The following is a 14,212-nucleotide window of genomic DNA, read 5'->3' as shown; positions in this document are numbered from 1 at the left end:
TTGTTAAGTAATATGCTACATTCGCTTGTACTACATTTTTTCAGTGATTCTTTCATTTGAGTAAACTATGTGAATACTCCTCTCACCCCACCCAGATCAAATGGATTTATGCTCTAATAAAATAAACTGTAGAGCATCACATTTTTTCAGTGTACAACAAAAAGTAAAGTATGTCCAGAGTTGCAAACTGTGTCAGAAATACTTACAATACTAGGTTAATACAATACTAGGTTAATACAATACTAGGTTAATGCTAGGTTTGTGTAAAATCAGACTCTCTGGGACACTTTACAGTATATTAAGTCATGTTTGATAACACACTTAGAATCAATATCTAAATGACATATTTTTGGTTTGCAAAGCCAATTTTGAAACATTTATGTGAATATTCGATAGATGACATTGAATACAAACTTTGCCAAAAGTCATTGAAAAACACATGACAATTCAAAATGTCAAATTATCGAATCAAATTAAAAACTTTATTTTGTACAAAAACAAATCAAACAAAAAACCCCAAACAAGCATGAATGTATCCATGCTGTTCTTTCTGTCGGTACGGCCTTCAGCTCTGATAGTCCAGCAGCATCTGTATTCTTCTGGCTTCTGTTGGATTTCAGTCCGTTTTATTATCCGTCTTTGGGACATCCTGGTTTTGTTGATCTGAGGACTTCTGCACCGGCTCAAAATAGGGTCTGTAAATATAATAACCACCAGCGATTCCAAGCAGTGTTGCTACGGCGATCTGTGAGAAGGGCACTCTCCTTCGTAACATGGCTTCTTTCAATGTGAAATCCTAATGTAGAGACACAGGGTGACCCTAGAAGAAGAGAGAAGTGGTGTTATCCAAGGCACTGTGTTTTTATTTATTCATTTGTGAGCAGGACTGAAGCTGAAAACTGGACAAGGGCTCTTCACCGGCATTATTAGGAATATATCATTCGTATATATTCAAATCCATCAAATATATGCTTGGATCTGGAAAAGGGCAAATTATGTTGGATAAGCCTGTGTGAGATGGCAGTATAATCCTAGTGTTGACCGGTGTTATGAGAATATGTTAGAATAAAAGCTTTAACCAAAAACGTCAAACTAGACTCATTAGACAGCCGATGATTTCATGGTCATACAAAACATTCAGTTATAGAAAAGTGATACCTAAAATTAAAAACGTTTTAAAGTATTGTATCTAAAACAAACAGACCGGATATGTTGTCACTGTCTGCCAGTTTGACAGTTTCCGAACCACACGGCGTTAAGTCAGCTAAATACAACTCAAACAGACGAGGTACCTGGTGTACGAATAGCAAATATTTACAACTCACCGCGGAGGCCGTTTACCTTTTACTGGTAATCTCCAAATACAGACAGACAAAAAGTATCTCAGAGGTCAAAACACCAGATGTGCAGACGTGCACCAAGGGGACTTACGTGCTGCAGCAGGAGAAGCCTTCTTCTTCTTCTACTTTGAATATGACAGAACAGCGGAAACGGAAGTGCGCCACCTGGTGGTGTAAACAGCCGCCTGATTGCTCCTCACCCGATTTAAAGATTCAAAGATTTTTATTGTAAGTTACACACGCCCTGTGTGTTGAAATTCCTGTGCTTGCCTTTTCTGGAAATAAAAATAAAAATACATTAATACATACATAAATGTACATGAAATAAAAATAAAAATGAGGTAAGGATAAGGCAGAAATGAGGTAAGGAGAAAAAGTGCACAACCGAGCAGGTTGTAAAAGGAAAAACTTAAATTAAATTAAATGTGTGCAATATGAATTAACAGTACAGTAACAGTAAGTGAAATCCTAATAAGCTAAAGTGCAGACCAGTTGTGAATTAGGTTATAGAGTCCTCTCAGCTGTTGATGGCTCTAATGGCAGTGGGGGAAAAATACTTTTTTAGTCTGGTAGTCCTGCATTTGGCACTTCTGTACCTCCTGCCTGGGGGTAGAAGCGTGAACAGACCATGTTGGGGGTGAATGGAGGCAGCTCTCCTGTGAACACTGCGGTGGTAGATGCTCTGCAGAGAGGGCAGTGGGGTCTTGATGATCTTTTCTGCTGTCCTCACCACTCTCTGCAGGCGTTTGCGGTCCATGGTGGATGTGCTGCCGTACCACACGTTTAGGTTCATGTCCAAAACAGAACAGTCATTAATAATGACTCTTTATCTTGTTCCGCAGTGCAGTCACCGTTAATCGCCATCGCCACAGCTGATAAAAGATACAAGTACATCATGTATTTTTTATTCAGATTTAATAATTCGGAAAGGTATACTCTTAAATAGTTATTACATCATGTGAATCAACTGATTCAATATGTATATTTTTATTGTATTTCATCACGTCTAATATTTACTTTCTGTTTTAGCGTTTTTACCCTTTTACTTTGAAGTAAAAAGGTAACTTCCGCCGGAAGTATGTTTGAGTGCGGAAGCACACTAGTGAAGTCCAGTCCAGTCCAGCTTGAAGTGATATAAAGGTTGATATAAATGAGTTATCGTATTAGTTGAAGATGTGACTGTTAAACAACTGTACAAATGTATATTCCGTTAATTGAATTAAGTAAAGGATATCGTTGTTTTGAAGCAGCTTCTGACTGAACGTACAGGTACGTTATAGGTATGTAACGTTAATACTTGCATCTAACTTAGTAATACTTCTGACAGGTGCACTGTGGTGACAGGCAGCAAGCCGAGAGACACAATGTCCTGATGGAGAACATCCGAACACGTCTTAAATTCGGAAATAAACCCCAAGATGTGAAGCTGAGGAAGAGAAAATCCCAACTGTACTCAAAGGAAGATGAAAGTCCAAACCACGGTCGGTTCCCTTTATGTGATCCTTGAAATACAGCAGTGGGACCAAAGAACTGCTACTGTGATGAGAACAAATCTGCAGTTCCACTAATATGAAGCGGTTCATCTTGAACTCCACAGGGGAGCTGAGAAGCAGAGTTGTTGGGTTCGCCGTGGTTTTCAGACTCATCAACTGCTTCCTGGTTCAAACCAGCTTCGTCCCCGATGAGTACTGGCAGTCTCTCGAGGTTTCCCATCGCATGGTCTTCAAATATCCTTTTGACATTGCAACTATGTCCCCGGACTGTTGTGGATTATAGTTATTATTCAAAATCATCTATCGGGACTGTATGAGAGCTGTGCTGGTGAGAAGGTGCTGCAATCAAACCTCTGGATCAATGACACCATGTAAGAGTTCACTTCTGTTGTGGTTTATTCTAGACATTGAACAGGGGAGAGAGGTACAATCTTTGATGGTTTCATCCAAACTAAACAACACATTGACATACTTTAGCGTGTGAAGACTTCTTCTGCTTTTTTGGATTGTTAAAAAATCTTTTATCAGTGAGAAGTTGCATGTAAAGAGACTCCTTAGATTGGACACCTGTATCTTCTTACCTTATTCTAACCTTAACTGTGTCACCTATGGCTACGTGACCTGGGAATGGAAGGAAGGAATAAGAGGATTCACCTATCCGCTCCTCTTTGCATTCATATACAAGATATTATACTTCATTGACTACGACTCAGTTCATCTCCTGGCAAGTTCATATATTTTCTAATGTATACAAATCTGTACAAATGTACAGGTCATACAGTCACTTTGTTTCACTCATACTGTTCTGCTTTGCTCTGCAGATATGGCTTCCACGAATAATTCAAGCACTCTTTGCTGCGTTTGCAGATGTCAGATTCTTCTTTCTCATCCGAACGTTGGAAAGTCGTGACGTTGCAAAATGGACGGTAAGGAGTACTGTGGGATTCACCGAGGTTCATTCTGCAAACAGAGCTTCACGTCGTTTTCGGATCGCCCCAACACGACTTGTCCTCCAGCCTCTTCTTGTTTTGGTCTCTAGTTCTTCTGCCATATGTGCTCGTGGTTCTCATGGTACTGCTGCACCAGGACTCTGACCAACAGCATGGAGACCACCATCACCTGTCTGGCTCTGTCTTACTTCCCACTGCCTGGATCCAAAACACACAACAGGTCTCAACGTGTTTCTCATATTCGATTATCATCTTCCTTAAAGTATATTATTTTATTGATTATCAATTATCATTATCATATGATATATCATCATATCATACCATATCATTATCATATATTGAACACTTTAATGATGATTTTCCAGCAAAATGTATTTGACCCTGGTCGCCCTGGCTGTCGTCGTTCGACCGACGGCCCTGATTGTGTGGTTTCCTCTGGTGATGTACCACTTCTGGTTGGAAGATAACAAACTGAGGCTCATCACTCAGAGCTTGATTCCTATAGGGTTTGTACTTTTAATCTCCCGTCAACTGAATCTGATTCATCCTCACACCTCTATTCCATAATGACTTGCTGCCCTCATTTCTAGAGCTCTGGCGGTTGTGATTTCAACAGTAATCGACTGCATATTTTATGAAAAGGTAAAACCAAAACTCCATCATGTGGTCATTAGAATACAGTAACAGCTGCTGATACGAGTACTTTACAGGTGTAACAGTTCCTCTCTGGTTCTCAGTGGACCGTGGTGCAGTTCAACTTCCTGAAGTTTAACGTCTTGCACAGTGTGGCGGACTTCTACGGCTCTCATCCTTGGCACTGGTACATCACTCAGGGCTTTGCCGTCGTGATCGGCCCTCACCTTCCGCTCTTCCTTCACGGGTGCAGCATCGCCTTCAAAAAGTACAAGGTTCTGTTGGCAGCGGTCGTCTGGACAATCACTGTTTACAGGTAAAAATGTCCGTGTTCACATTCATGCAACGGTATTCATCAGAGTGCTTATCGTTAGAGTTTTAGTGTGATCACGTGACTAAGCACAACTACGCCCAGGGTACGCAGAGCCAATCGGAAACAAGGATTCATCCCACAGACGCCATCTTTTATTTTTTTTGATGTGATCATTATTTTCTTACTGAAATGTTCGTATAGTTTGTTTTGTTTTGTTTGTGTCATTTAAAATAATATTGAAATAATGATATTAAAAAACTCCACATGAAGCTTTTAAAAACAAAACCCGGCAGCTTACTGACATGTTTGAATCCTTCCCTTCAGTTTGCTTCCTCACAAGGAGTTCAGATTCATCTATCCGGTGCTTCCTTTCTGCATGATCTTCTGCGGTAAGTTTTTATCTCATGTGTAAAATATCAGCAATCAACAGTCAGATGTATCTCTTAATACTTCTTTTACTACAGGGATATCTTTGGTTAATTTAAAAGCGTGGCGACGAACTGCGGCGGTCGCCCTGTTAGTGAGCAACCTGGCAGCAGCTCTGTACACCGGCCTGATCCACCAGAGAGGCCCCCTGGACGTCATGAGCCACCTGCAGACGCGGTGCAACGTCAGCGGCCCCTCCAGCCCCCCGCTGCCAGACGTCCTCTTCCTCATGCCCTGCCACTCGACTCCTTACTACAGGTTAGCTCAATTACGTCGATTCGAGGGACCTTGATCAAATCGAAGTCTTAACACTAATGTGCATTATTATGTCTTAGGACGGGATGTAGTTCATAATAGCCGAGTATGCTAAATACATACACATAATTCAGCAGTGACTGTTTTAATAGAAGCAGAAGAATGTTGCCTGCATTCAATATAAATTTAAGAATTGTGATTTGCAGAAAATATATGACCAAAGATCAGGTAAGTAATGCTAAAGTCCATTTCTGAAGACAGTAAGAAAGTCTGACCCTTTGTCTTTGACTGTGCGACTTCGTAGCCACGTGCACTGCCCGATGAAGATGAGGTTCCTCGAGTGTCCTCCAGATCTCGGAGAGAAAGGTTACGTCGATGAAGCGGACCGCTTCTACCGCGATCCTCTCCGCTGGCTCAGGACTTCTTTTCCATACAAATCTTCTATACCGACCATGTTGGTTTTGTTTGATGTTTTGGAGAAGGTAAGATATTTACAAATTATATTTTCCCATGTATTTTTCAAAAAATGGTGTAATATTTATGTAAATCTGTGCTTTTTGTTGTAGGAAATCTCCTTTTTTTTGAAAGGGAATAAATTTGTGAGGACGGCCGAGATATTTCATACTCACTTTCCAGAGGGGAGAGTTGGAGGAAGCATCTTTATTTATGAAAGGCATTGATAACACTGGACTAATGGCAAAATGTCTGTTCTGCAGAATGTCAAATAATATAGATTTGCTTCGTGAAATAAATATTTTAAATGTTATTTTGAAATACCATTTGTCAGATGTCTGATTTATACCACCAACTTTATTTTCAAACATACATTTGGTGAGATTATTTCTTCCAGTAACCTTTTGTCAACTTGTGCAAATAAAACAAACAAAACATTCAAGTCCCGTTTAAATAAGCAAGAGGTGGAATGTTAGAAGAATGCATCTTAACTCTGAGAGCAAATTACAACACACACTCACTCTGTATGAAACAGCTATAAACAAACGCATCCAAGAATGTGGAATTTACACTTTATCCAAATTGTTCAAATCAAAGAAAATACCGAACTATGTTTCAGCTCGATAATTCATATGTATTGCTAAATGTAGGTACAGTGGTTGAAGATGGGTTTCGATGTTGCTTTGAGTAATAAAATCTCTAAAATTTACATTTCTACAAGTGTCTTACCTTCACATTTGTGAATTTGATTCTGGTATACCACATCTTTTTCTAAAAAGTAACAATTCCCTAAAAACAAAACCGTTCAAGGAGGTTCAGTAGCATTTCAAATTAACATTGTGCAAACTTACAAAAAAAAGGAGATATTGCATCTAAACACAAATCAAAACATTAAATCAGTGGGGAAATTTTCAGTATTTTGGATCAAACGGCAACGGACCCAGTTCTACTTTCACGTCGGCCGTGTGTCTGTCTGCGTTTCTTCCGTATCGGCTCCATTTGCGTTCACTGTGCGGTCGAGGTCTGGCTCTCTGCTGCCTTCGCGGTGGATGCGGCGCCCTCGACCCCCTTGAGTCGGAGTCTGGTCCTTCAAATGGCCCGCTGTGGGGTCACAACACAAAACGCACGTGGCATTAGGACCACATGCTTTATGTACAACCTGAGAATTAAAATGACAGTTCGGCGTTGCAATTTCGAGTGTTTTATTTAAACCTGGACCATATACAGTATATCCCCTTGTCTGTCCAAGTGATTGTTGGAGACAACAGTCAGAAAAATAGGGTCCGGCTTGTAAAACGTTTTACGTGCCCTTTCAAAGACGTCTGGTTGGGACTCTTCTAGGTCATGAAAGTTATATTATTTAATACCAGAAAGTATTAGTAAAGGATTGGAAAAAGTTTCAGCATAATACTGTGTGGATTCCTACCCAATAATAAAGTCAAATCCTTTATAACTTACTTTGGGCCAGTGCTCTTTTTAGAAGCTTCTCCAAAGTGCCGGTCAACAAAGTCACCGAGGTCTCTGAATACGGCGCCGCGATGCTCCGACTGGTGAATGTCGGTCAGATAGTTTCCCACGACGCTGACGAAGTCTGTGAACAGCATCTGATCGTGGATGAAGACTCCGTCGTGGAAGAAGTCGCTGATGAACGACTCCAGCTCTTTCCAGTGGTGGAAGTGGTCGGCCTCCTGGTGCACGTAGCTTTGCAGCAGCGGATAAAATTCGTCGGCTCTGATTGGCTCCCTGACTTTGGACTCCTGGTAGGCGCAGTCAAAGATGCCGGAGCATCCTTTCGAGTTTCTCTTGTCGGCGTCTTGACCGTCATGATCTTTATACTCTGATTTTTGCACGTCGGGATTGTTGTGGAAGGAATCGTCAGGTTTGCGTTGGTGTTTGTGATGAGACTTGTGGAATCTGTGCTTCCATGACTCTTTCCTGTTCCTCTCAGCCTGCCTCTGATCAGAAAACCCGCTGGCTTTGTTAATGAAGGTCGAAGCCGAACGCTTGAAGTGTCGGAAAGTTGATTTGACAGAATCTGAAAACTTCTTCAGGTTCTCCTTCACAGCTTCCTTCGCTTTCTTTATCTGCTCTTTGTGGTGATGGACAAATGCCTTAGTGGAGTTCTTCACGGCATCAAACGTCTGTTTCACTTTCCCCGCCACGCCCTCTTTTGTCCATCTCACTTTTGACTCTGTGTCTCCTTTAGCTCGGTCGTCCTTTGTCTCCACGTACAGTCTCTCCCACAGGTCGGAGCGCTGCTGCTCGAAGCTCAGTTTCTTCTCCAGCTCAATCAGTCGGGATTGGAGCTCTTCTGCGTCTGAACCAGCTTCCTTTCCAGATGTTTTGATGTGGTTCCTCAGCATATTTAACTCTCTCCTCAGCTCACCGGTTACCGTTCTCTCCTTGTCAAGCTTCTCTCTCAGTGTCTGTGCTTCAGCCACCATGTCCTCCCTCTGGCTGTGGAGGCTTTTGATCAACTGTTTCTCCTCATCCAGCTGGTCTTTCAGCCCCTGTATGTCTGACAGCAGCGAGTTGCTCCCGTGTCCCGACGCCTCCCGATCTCTAATCTCAGAGCGCAGGTTTCGCAGCTCCTTCTGTAGGGTGGAAAGGGACTTTTCTTCACGTTCTAAGGAGGTTTTCAGCAGCTGGTTCTCAGCTGTCAACGTCTGCTGCTGAGACCCAATGTTGGTCCTCTCCTCAGTTTTCTGTTTGAGCAGCATTTCCAGGTCATCTCTCTGGGCCTTCATGGGAAAAGATGGGAAACAACAAGAAGACAAACGAGGGAAACGTATGGCTTTTAAAGTGCTGTTGATATATGTGATTATTTAACTGGACGACATTTAATTCAGCATTCGAGCAGTAAAACGAAACGTAACAGGGCAAATACAAGTCATTTTTAGGTTCAGTTTTGATTTGTTACTCAACATTTCATTAATATGTAACCAAAGAAGTACCTGAATATGCTCCTGTCTGATGATGAGGTCCTGGTTCTCTTTTTTTACTTTCTCAATCATCTCTGTGAGCATTGAAATCCTTTTTTTCTCATCTAATCCGGAGTAACCCGTCTGGATCTGGATGGTACAAGAGACACAAGTCCATTCATTTGTTACACAGGTCGTGATTGTTGAAGGTGAAGCGAAGGCTCACTCAATTAAATATTTGGCCCACAAATAACTAGATGAACCCCAAATAAAACGATAACGACTTAATACAACATTGTTCAAAATCGGTTTGAATCTACAACTACTTGACTATGAGCTTTTTGATGATATTTTGGTCAGGTGTAATGCAATGAAAATAAATACTACCTTACTATGAGACTTCTGCTATATTCTTTATGTGTTAGCTCAAATAAATGATATATTTCATGACTTTGCAGGTGAATTTTAATGCATTCACTATAGTTGTTTTCAAGTATTATTTTATGGGCACTTTGTTTACATACCTAGCCAGCAATAATAATTATGATCTTGTGTTAACATGTGTTAATGTGATCTAAGACAACACAATAAACTACAGCCTTTAGAATAACCAAAGTTTAACCAACTCCGTTTGGACACAGTATCATTATACGTTTTTTGGTCAAACAAAAATAAAGAATAAACTACAAGTTGGGCTTAGGGGTTAGTATAATGCATAAGACTTCAAAAAGGTCAAAAGGCGCAACCAGAGTGAGACAATGACTATTGTAATATGTTCTACCATAAATTAACTTATTGTTGTTTAATTTGTGTTGTTTTCACTGACCTGGTTTGTAAAAGCTTGTTCTCCAACATGTTGTTCAATCAAATCCTTCACAACATCAAGTTCATTCACCCCAACTTTATCTACAGTTTTCTGTCTTACTTGAACCTGGACTGTACCTGTAACACAACAGATTATTCACATATTACACATTTCTGCATTACACTTGGCATGTGATGAAAGTAGCAGTAGTAGAAGGGTAGAGCGACAACAGAACAAAGCAGACTACATGGGTGTGAAAGGTAAATCAAATGTCAGGAGCAGAAGGTGAGACGCTAGTCCCTCGAAAAGGATCATCATCCGTAACATCAAGTGATGTTAGCCAAGAACTAATCATATGTTAGCCAAGAACTAATCATATCCAGAGTGTGTTAGAGTTGTGTATGCGGCGCATAGCAACACAACTAACTTGTTTAACCACCTGAAAAAAACTAACTTGTTTAACCACCTGAAAAATGTGCACATTAGCTGGAATGTAGCACAACAATAAAAGTAGTAGCAGTGTTCTTGTCCCTTTAAACGTTAAAGTGCAATAATGAATAAGTGATAAACAATCGTGATCTCAAAATAACGATGATTATGATTTTGTCCATAACCGTGCAGCCATAGTATCTCTTCCACTTGGTCTTAAAGAAAACTATGGTGCTGTTGGAAAAGAAACAAGATATTTGTACGATAATAAGACCGATAATTCAACAAATTTACGCAATACCTCATCTGAGAAGAGAGAAGAGCAGAGGACCAAAACCAGATGAACTCTTAAACGGCCGGTGGGATTATTTCATTGGTCACAGGTGATGAAGGTCACATACCGTTTAAATAAAAATCTATGTTTACAAAAACATCAATCATTTTAGTTTCGTGGTAAACTTCTCACCATAGAAGTGTCCGTAGCCGATGCTGATGGCGATGACGAGGGAGATCAGGATACAGCTGTTGAGGGTATTACCGCCCTGGCCTCGCATTCGATAATCCAGACTTCCAACTTCTTCCTCCTCCTGCTGCTGACAATTCTGTTCTTTGACCTCCTCTTCCTCCTCCTCACTCCTGCCAGACCCCAGCACATCCTCCTCGGGCTCTGTGACAACGCTGGCGGTGTTCTTCCTCAACCTTCGTCTGCGGACCACAGCGCCCGGGCTTTGTCCTGCCTCATCCTCACTGCTGCTGGATTTTGTCACAGTGGGCTGCTTTGCTAGGAAAACTACAAGAATAATACACAAAGTTATGGCTGCTGTCATTATTTTCTGAAAAGAAATGAACACAAAAAAGTGCAACAATAGCAGGCTCAGAAAGCATGTGTCAGCGAGGTTAATCATGCTAATAAGATCAACTGATTATCAAATACAGAACAATACCGTGGCGAATTCTTGATTCAATTTTGTATTTTAATATTCAACACAAATCATGGGCCTTAAAAAGTGTGAATGAAGGCATCTTTAGGTAGGCAGATAAATCTGGTCATGTACAAAGATATGAAGGCATCTTATCTTTAAAATCACTGATACTATCATGTATTATATTAAATAAACTATTACTATATGGTAAACAGGTCTACAAAGATCTAAATGCACACGGATGCTTTCCATACGTGGTTGATCATGCTTTTTCTTTTTTTAAAAGAAGCACAGATGGAAAACGTTATTAAACAGTGTGTGTTCTTGTCAGAAGCTGATGAGGATTAGTTCCGTTCATTGCTGCACAGGCTTTGCATCATATCAGATTCACTGAAGTTTCAATCAGAACACCTGCAAAAGAGCGGCCCCCCAGTGATCGGACTTCTCAGACGGCAGCCTAAGTTCACAAGACTCTGTGGAAGTTTCCAGTGACTCAACATCAAACCTGCTTTGATCATGTAGAAGAAAAGGCAGAGGAACACAGTTTGTGTTGATTTGTCCAATTTATCCATGTTGGTTATTTGGTTGATTTAAGTCAGCCTGCTAAGGAGATCTTGAAGAAAGCAGAGTGTACAGGTTTACGTGGTGCAGCAGTCCTACCAGTCTCTGCTGCGGTGAAGGCATACTGGCTGCTGCAGGAGGTCCCCAGGTAAAACTCTTCATTAGCTGCAGCCTCCTCTTCCCCTTCCACCTCCACGTGCTCGCCCTCCTTTAAGTCTCCGAGAGTCACAATATCTGAGTGATCGCTTGAGGACAACAGAGCCACATGCTGTTTCCCTTTGGAGTTGCTATCTCTGGGCTGGGGAAGATACAATATACTGAAGTTGGAAGGCAAAAGGAGAAGCATCTGAATTAATCAAAGACACACTGAAGGGTATTTGTATATTCTTCTCACCTCTGAAGCACACAATGTCTCATCTACAGTTGGTTCTTCCAGAGTTTCGTCGAGGGACTCCGCAACCTTCTCCTCAACACACTGAGCTGGAAATGTAACATTCAAATTAAGATGAGTGAACCAAACTTGTTATTATTAAAAAAGGCCATATTTAAATCATTTGGTAATTTGGTACTGATCGTCAGATGCATTTATTTTCTTCCTCCTATTTATGTGACTGAGCCAAAGAAAACCGCTGGACAGGTTTGGAATAAGAGTTCATTAAAATGCGGTTGGCATGACATTAGCTGATTCCCACTTGTTTTACTAGTTCCATATATTCCTGTCCGCACATAAACGGCCAACGTATCAAAGAAAACCAAATTACATAATTAGTAGTTAATATTACTTATATCAACTATTGTTGATCTCACCCGGCAAACATTGTTTATAATAAGGATTTTTACCATTAGATAGAGACGCCTGTTGATCCTGCAGCTCTGCTTCCTTCACTGCAGGCACCGCTAACAGCTCAGTCTCCAACCCCAAAGTCTCAATATCTGAACCCTTTAAAAACAAGAAGCATACCCTAAAACTGAGCATGATGAGAGAAATACATATTGATTCATTCAAAAGCATAACTACCGCATCATGTGATAAATATGAATAAATCAGCCAACGCATGCAGACGTACAATATTAAGCAATGGAGGAGCAAGAGAAACGCCGTGCTGGACTCCACTCATCTTGCGGCATTCACAAAATGAAAAAAAAGAATACAAAAAGAAATGAAAATAGCCGGATATACAAACAAAAAAGGATTCATACCTCATTACTAATAATGGTCCAGCCACAGGACGACTCTGTATCACTTGACGTCTCAGACATTTTCTGTCAGTTGTCAGCAATATACCGTGATCTAAAAGAGATGATAAGGTTACAAACTGTAAACAACATGTAACGTTAGTGGTGAGAAAAATAAGCTGTCAGTGTGTCACAAGCTGAAAAACAGCATTGTAAATCTTCAGTTTTAACAGTTAAAACGTATTTTATTATTGTGCATGATTATAGAATAGTAAACTTTTACGAGTTTTGTACAAATAAACACGGTTTTCTCCTCCTTTATCTGGTGTCCGGCTGTTACTGTGGTTGCACATTGACAACAATAATAAGTCAATGAGTCATAATATTTATTTATTCTGGTGTATCGGAGCAGAAAATCTTAAGCCTGTTTGACTATTCTACTTTAACTCTAACGTTACTACTTTAGTATGTGAAGAACTGGAAAGTACCCTGCAATAGAAACAGAATTGTGGAATTGTTTGATCCTTAAGTTACATTTACTGTGTGCCAGATCTGGTTGTCATAGAAACATCTCAAAGTGTTTTCAATTCTGACAGCAGCGAGTGGCTCCCGTGTCCTGACGCCTCCCGATCTCTAATCTCAGAGCGCAGGTTTCGCAGCTCCTCCTGTAGGGTGGAAAGGGACTTTTCTTCACGTTCTAAGGAGGTTTTCAAGTTCAATGGCTAAAATATTGTTTTATACACTAGTTAACGTTACATCAGCACGAGGCCCCTTCAAGACATTATTTGTTTAGCAGTTAACGTTAATGAACCGCGAGTACGCTCCATTGAAAACACACAATAATACCACTAACTGAAGAATCACATTTCAACAGTGACATCTATCGGTGATGAACCGCGATAGCAGCTGACACATTACTGACAATGAAAACAAGACAAAGCTTCCATCAGCAGGAGCGTCTCCCTGCAGCCGGTAGCGAGCCGCTAGCGAGCCGTTAGCATCGTCCGTTAGCACGGAGCGCGCGGGGTCGCTTAACGGCCGGTTGACTGACTCGAGAGGCTAACGTCGGTTATCGAAGTCCTCTCTCTGGGCATTTTCGGAACAACAGTTAGTGTCTTATTGCAAGCGTTAGTTAATTTTAGCAGGCTTTTAAACATGAATAGCGTGTGACAAAGTAAAGTGATGTAGTTAACTCACCGGAATTTTGCGGTGGGCGACGAGGAAGCTGTTTACACGGAGCCCGGGAGGTATTGCAGTGAGGGCGCCCCGACCCAGGTTATCGTTTAACAACACGGAAAACATCGGAGGAGGGAAATGTAGTTTTTAGTGGTTCGGGTGTAGACGCAGAGTGGCGTCCTAGAACCACATTTCCCATAAGCCAGCACGGTGGTCAAACGTGCTCAGCGAGGTTAAAAACAAACCGCAAGGAACATAAACAAGGAAGCGTGACACACCACACAGCTTAATCACGACAATGTGTTGTTGTTGCCCGACTTCAAGGTTAAAAAACCCGCTTTTTATTCTATTAAAACCA

The 14,212-nt window shown here is 41.0% G+C and overlaps 3 protein-coding genes across 8 annotated transcripts; 1 reads left to right on the top strand and 2 right to left on the bottom strand.

The window, feature by feature from the left end:
- Window positions 1–460: 460 nt before the first annotated feature.
- Window positions 461–1,563, bottom strand: pigbos1 (PIGB opposite strand 1). Of its 3 annotated transcripts, none has more exons than XM_040197318.2 (2): window positions 1,432–1,563; window positions 461–820 (listed from the first exon to the last, which is right to left on the bottom strand). In XM_040197318.2, the coding sequence occupies exon 2, from the start codon at window positions 773–775 to the stop codon at window positions 617–619; it is 159 nt and encodes a 52-aa protein (XP_040053252.1). In that variant the 5' UTR covers window positions 776–820; window positions 1,432–1,563; the 3' UTR covers window positions 461–616. The 3 variants fall into 3 exon arrangements, with proteins under 3 accessions (XP_040053252.1, XP_040053242.1, XP_040053261.1); XM_040197308.2 differs by having other exon boundaries at window positions 1,326–1,454; XM_040197327.2 differs by having other exon boundaries at window positions 1,342–1,452.
- Window positions 1,564–2,340: 777 nt separating this feature from the next.
- Window positions 2,341–6,184, top strand: pigb (phosphatidylinositol glycan anchor biosynthesis, class B). 3 transcript variants are annotated; one of them, XM_040201810.2, is made up of 13 exons: window positions 2,341–2,480; window positions 2,668–2,821; window positions 2,938–3,067; window positions 3,440–3,557; window positions 3,655–3,759; window positions 3,873–4,003; window positions 4,149–4,289; window positions 4,374–4,425; window positions 4,521–4,732; window positions 5,054–5,118; window positions 5,194–5,413; window positions 5,715–5,892; window positions 5,977–6,184. In XM_040201810.2, the coding sequence occupies exons 2-13, from the start codon at window positions 2,713–2,715 to the stop codon at window positions 6,088–6,090; spliced, it is 1,575 nt and encodes a 524-aa protein (XP_040057744.1). In that variant the 5' UTR covers window positions 2,341–2,480; window positions 2,668–2,712; the 3' UTR covers window positions 6,091–6,184. The 3 variants fall into 3 exon arrangements, with proteins under 3 accessions (XP_040057744.1, XP_040057761.1, XP_040057751.1); XM_040201817.2 differs by having other exon boundaries at window positions 2,422–2,609; window positions 2,685–2,821; XM_040201827.2 differs by lacking the exon at window positions 4,374–4,425 and having other exon boundaries at window positions 4,568–4,732.
- A 16-nt stretch (window positions 6,185–6,200) lies between these two features.
- ccpg1 (cell cycle progression 1) lies at window positions 6,201–14,169 on the bottom strand. 2 transcript variants are annotated; one of them, XM_078084840.1, is made up of 11 exons: window positions 13,876–13,987; window positions 13,213–13,343; window positions 12,703–12,793; window positions 12,343–12,442; window positions 11,897–11,982; window positions 11,602–11,800; window positions 10,485–10,808; window positions 9,611–9,726; window positions 8,818–8,934; window positions 7,322–8,604; window positions 6,201–6,964 (listed from the first exon to the last, which is right to left on the bottom strand). In XM_078084840.1, the coding sequence occupies exons 3-11, from the start codon at window positions 12,760–12,762 to the stop codon at window positions 6,775–6,777; spliced, it is 2,475 nt and encodes an 824-aa protein (XP_077940966.1). In that variant the 5' UTR covers window positions 12,763–12,793; window positions 13,213–13,343; window positions 13,876–13,987; the 3' UTR covers window positions 6,201–6,774. The 2 variants fall into 2 exon arrangements, with proteins under 2 accessions (XP_077940966.1, XP_040057720.2); XM_040201786.2 differs by lacking the exon at window positions 13,213–13,343 and having other exon boundaries at window positions 13,876–14,169.
- Window positions 14,170–14,212: the final 43 nt, after the last annotated feature.

Source organism: Gasterosteus aculeatus, chromosome 12 (genome assembly GCF_964276395.1).
Source record: "Gasterosteus aculeatus chromosome 12, fGasAcu3.hap1.1, whole genome shotgun sequence".
Classification (NCBI taxonomy): Eukaryota; Metazoa; Chordata; class Actinopteri; order Perciformes; family Gasterosteidae; genus Gasterosteus; species Gasterosteus aculeatus.
Note: the sequence above shows the minus strand (reverse complement) of the source record. Positions and strands in the feature narration are given on the sequence as shown.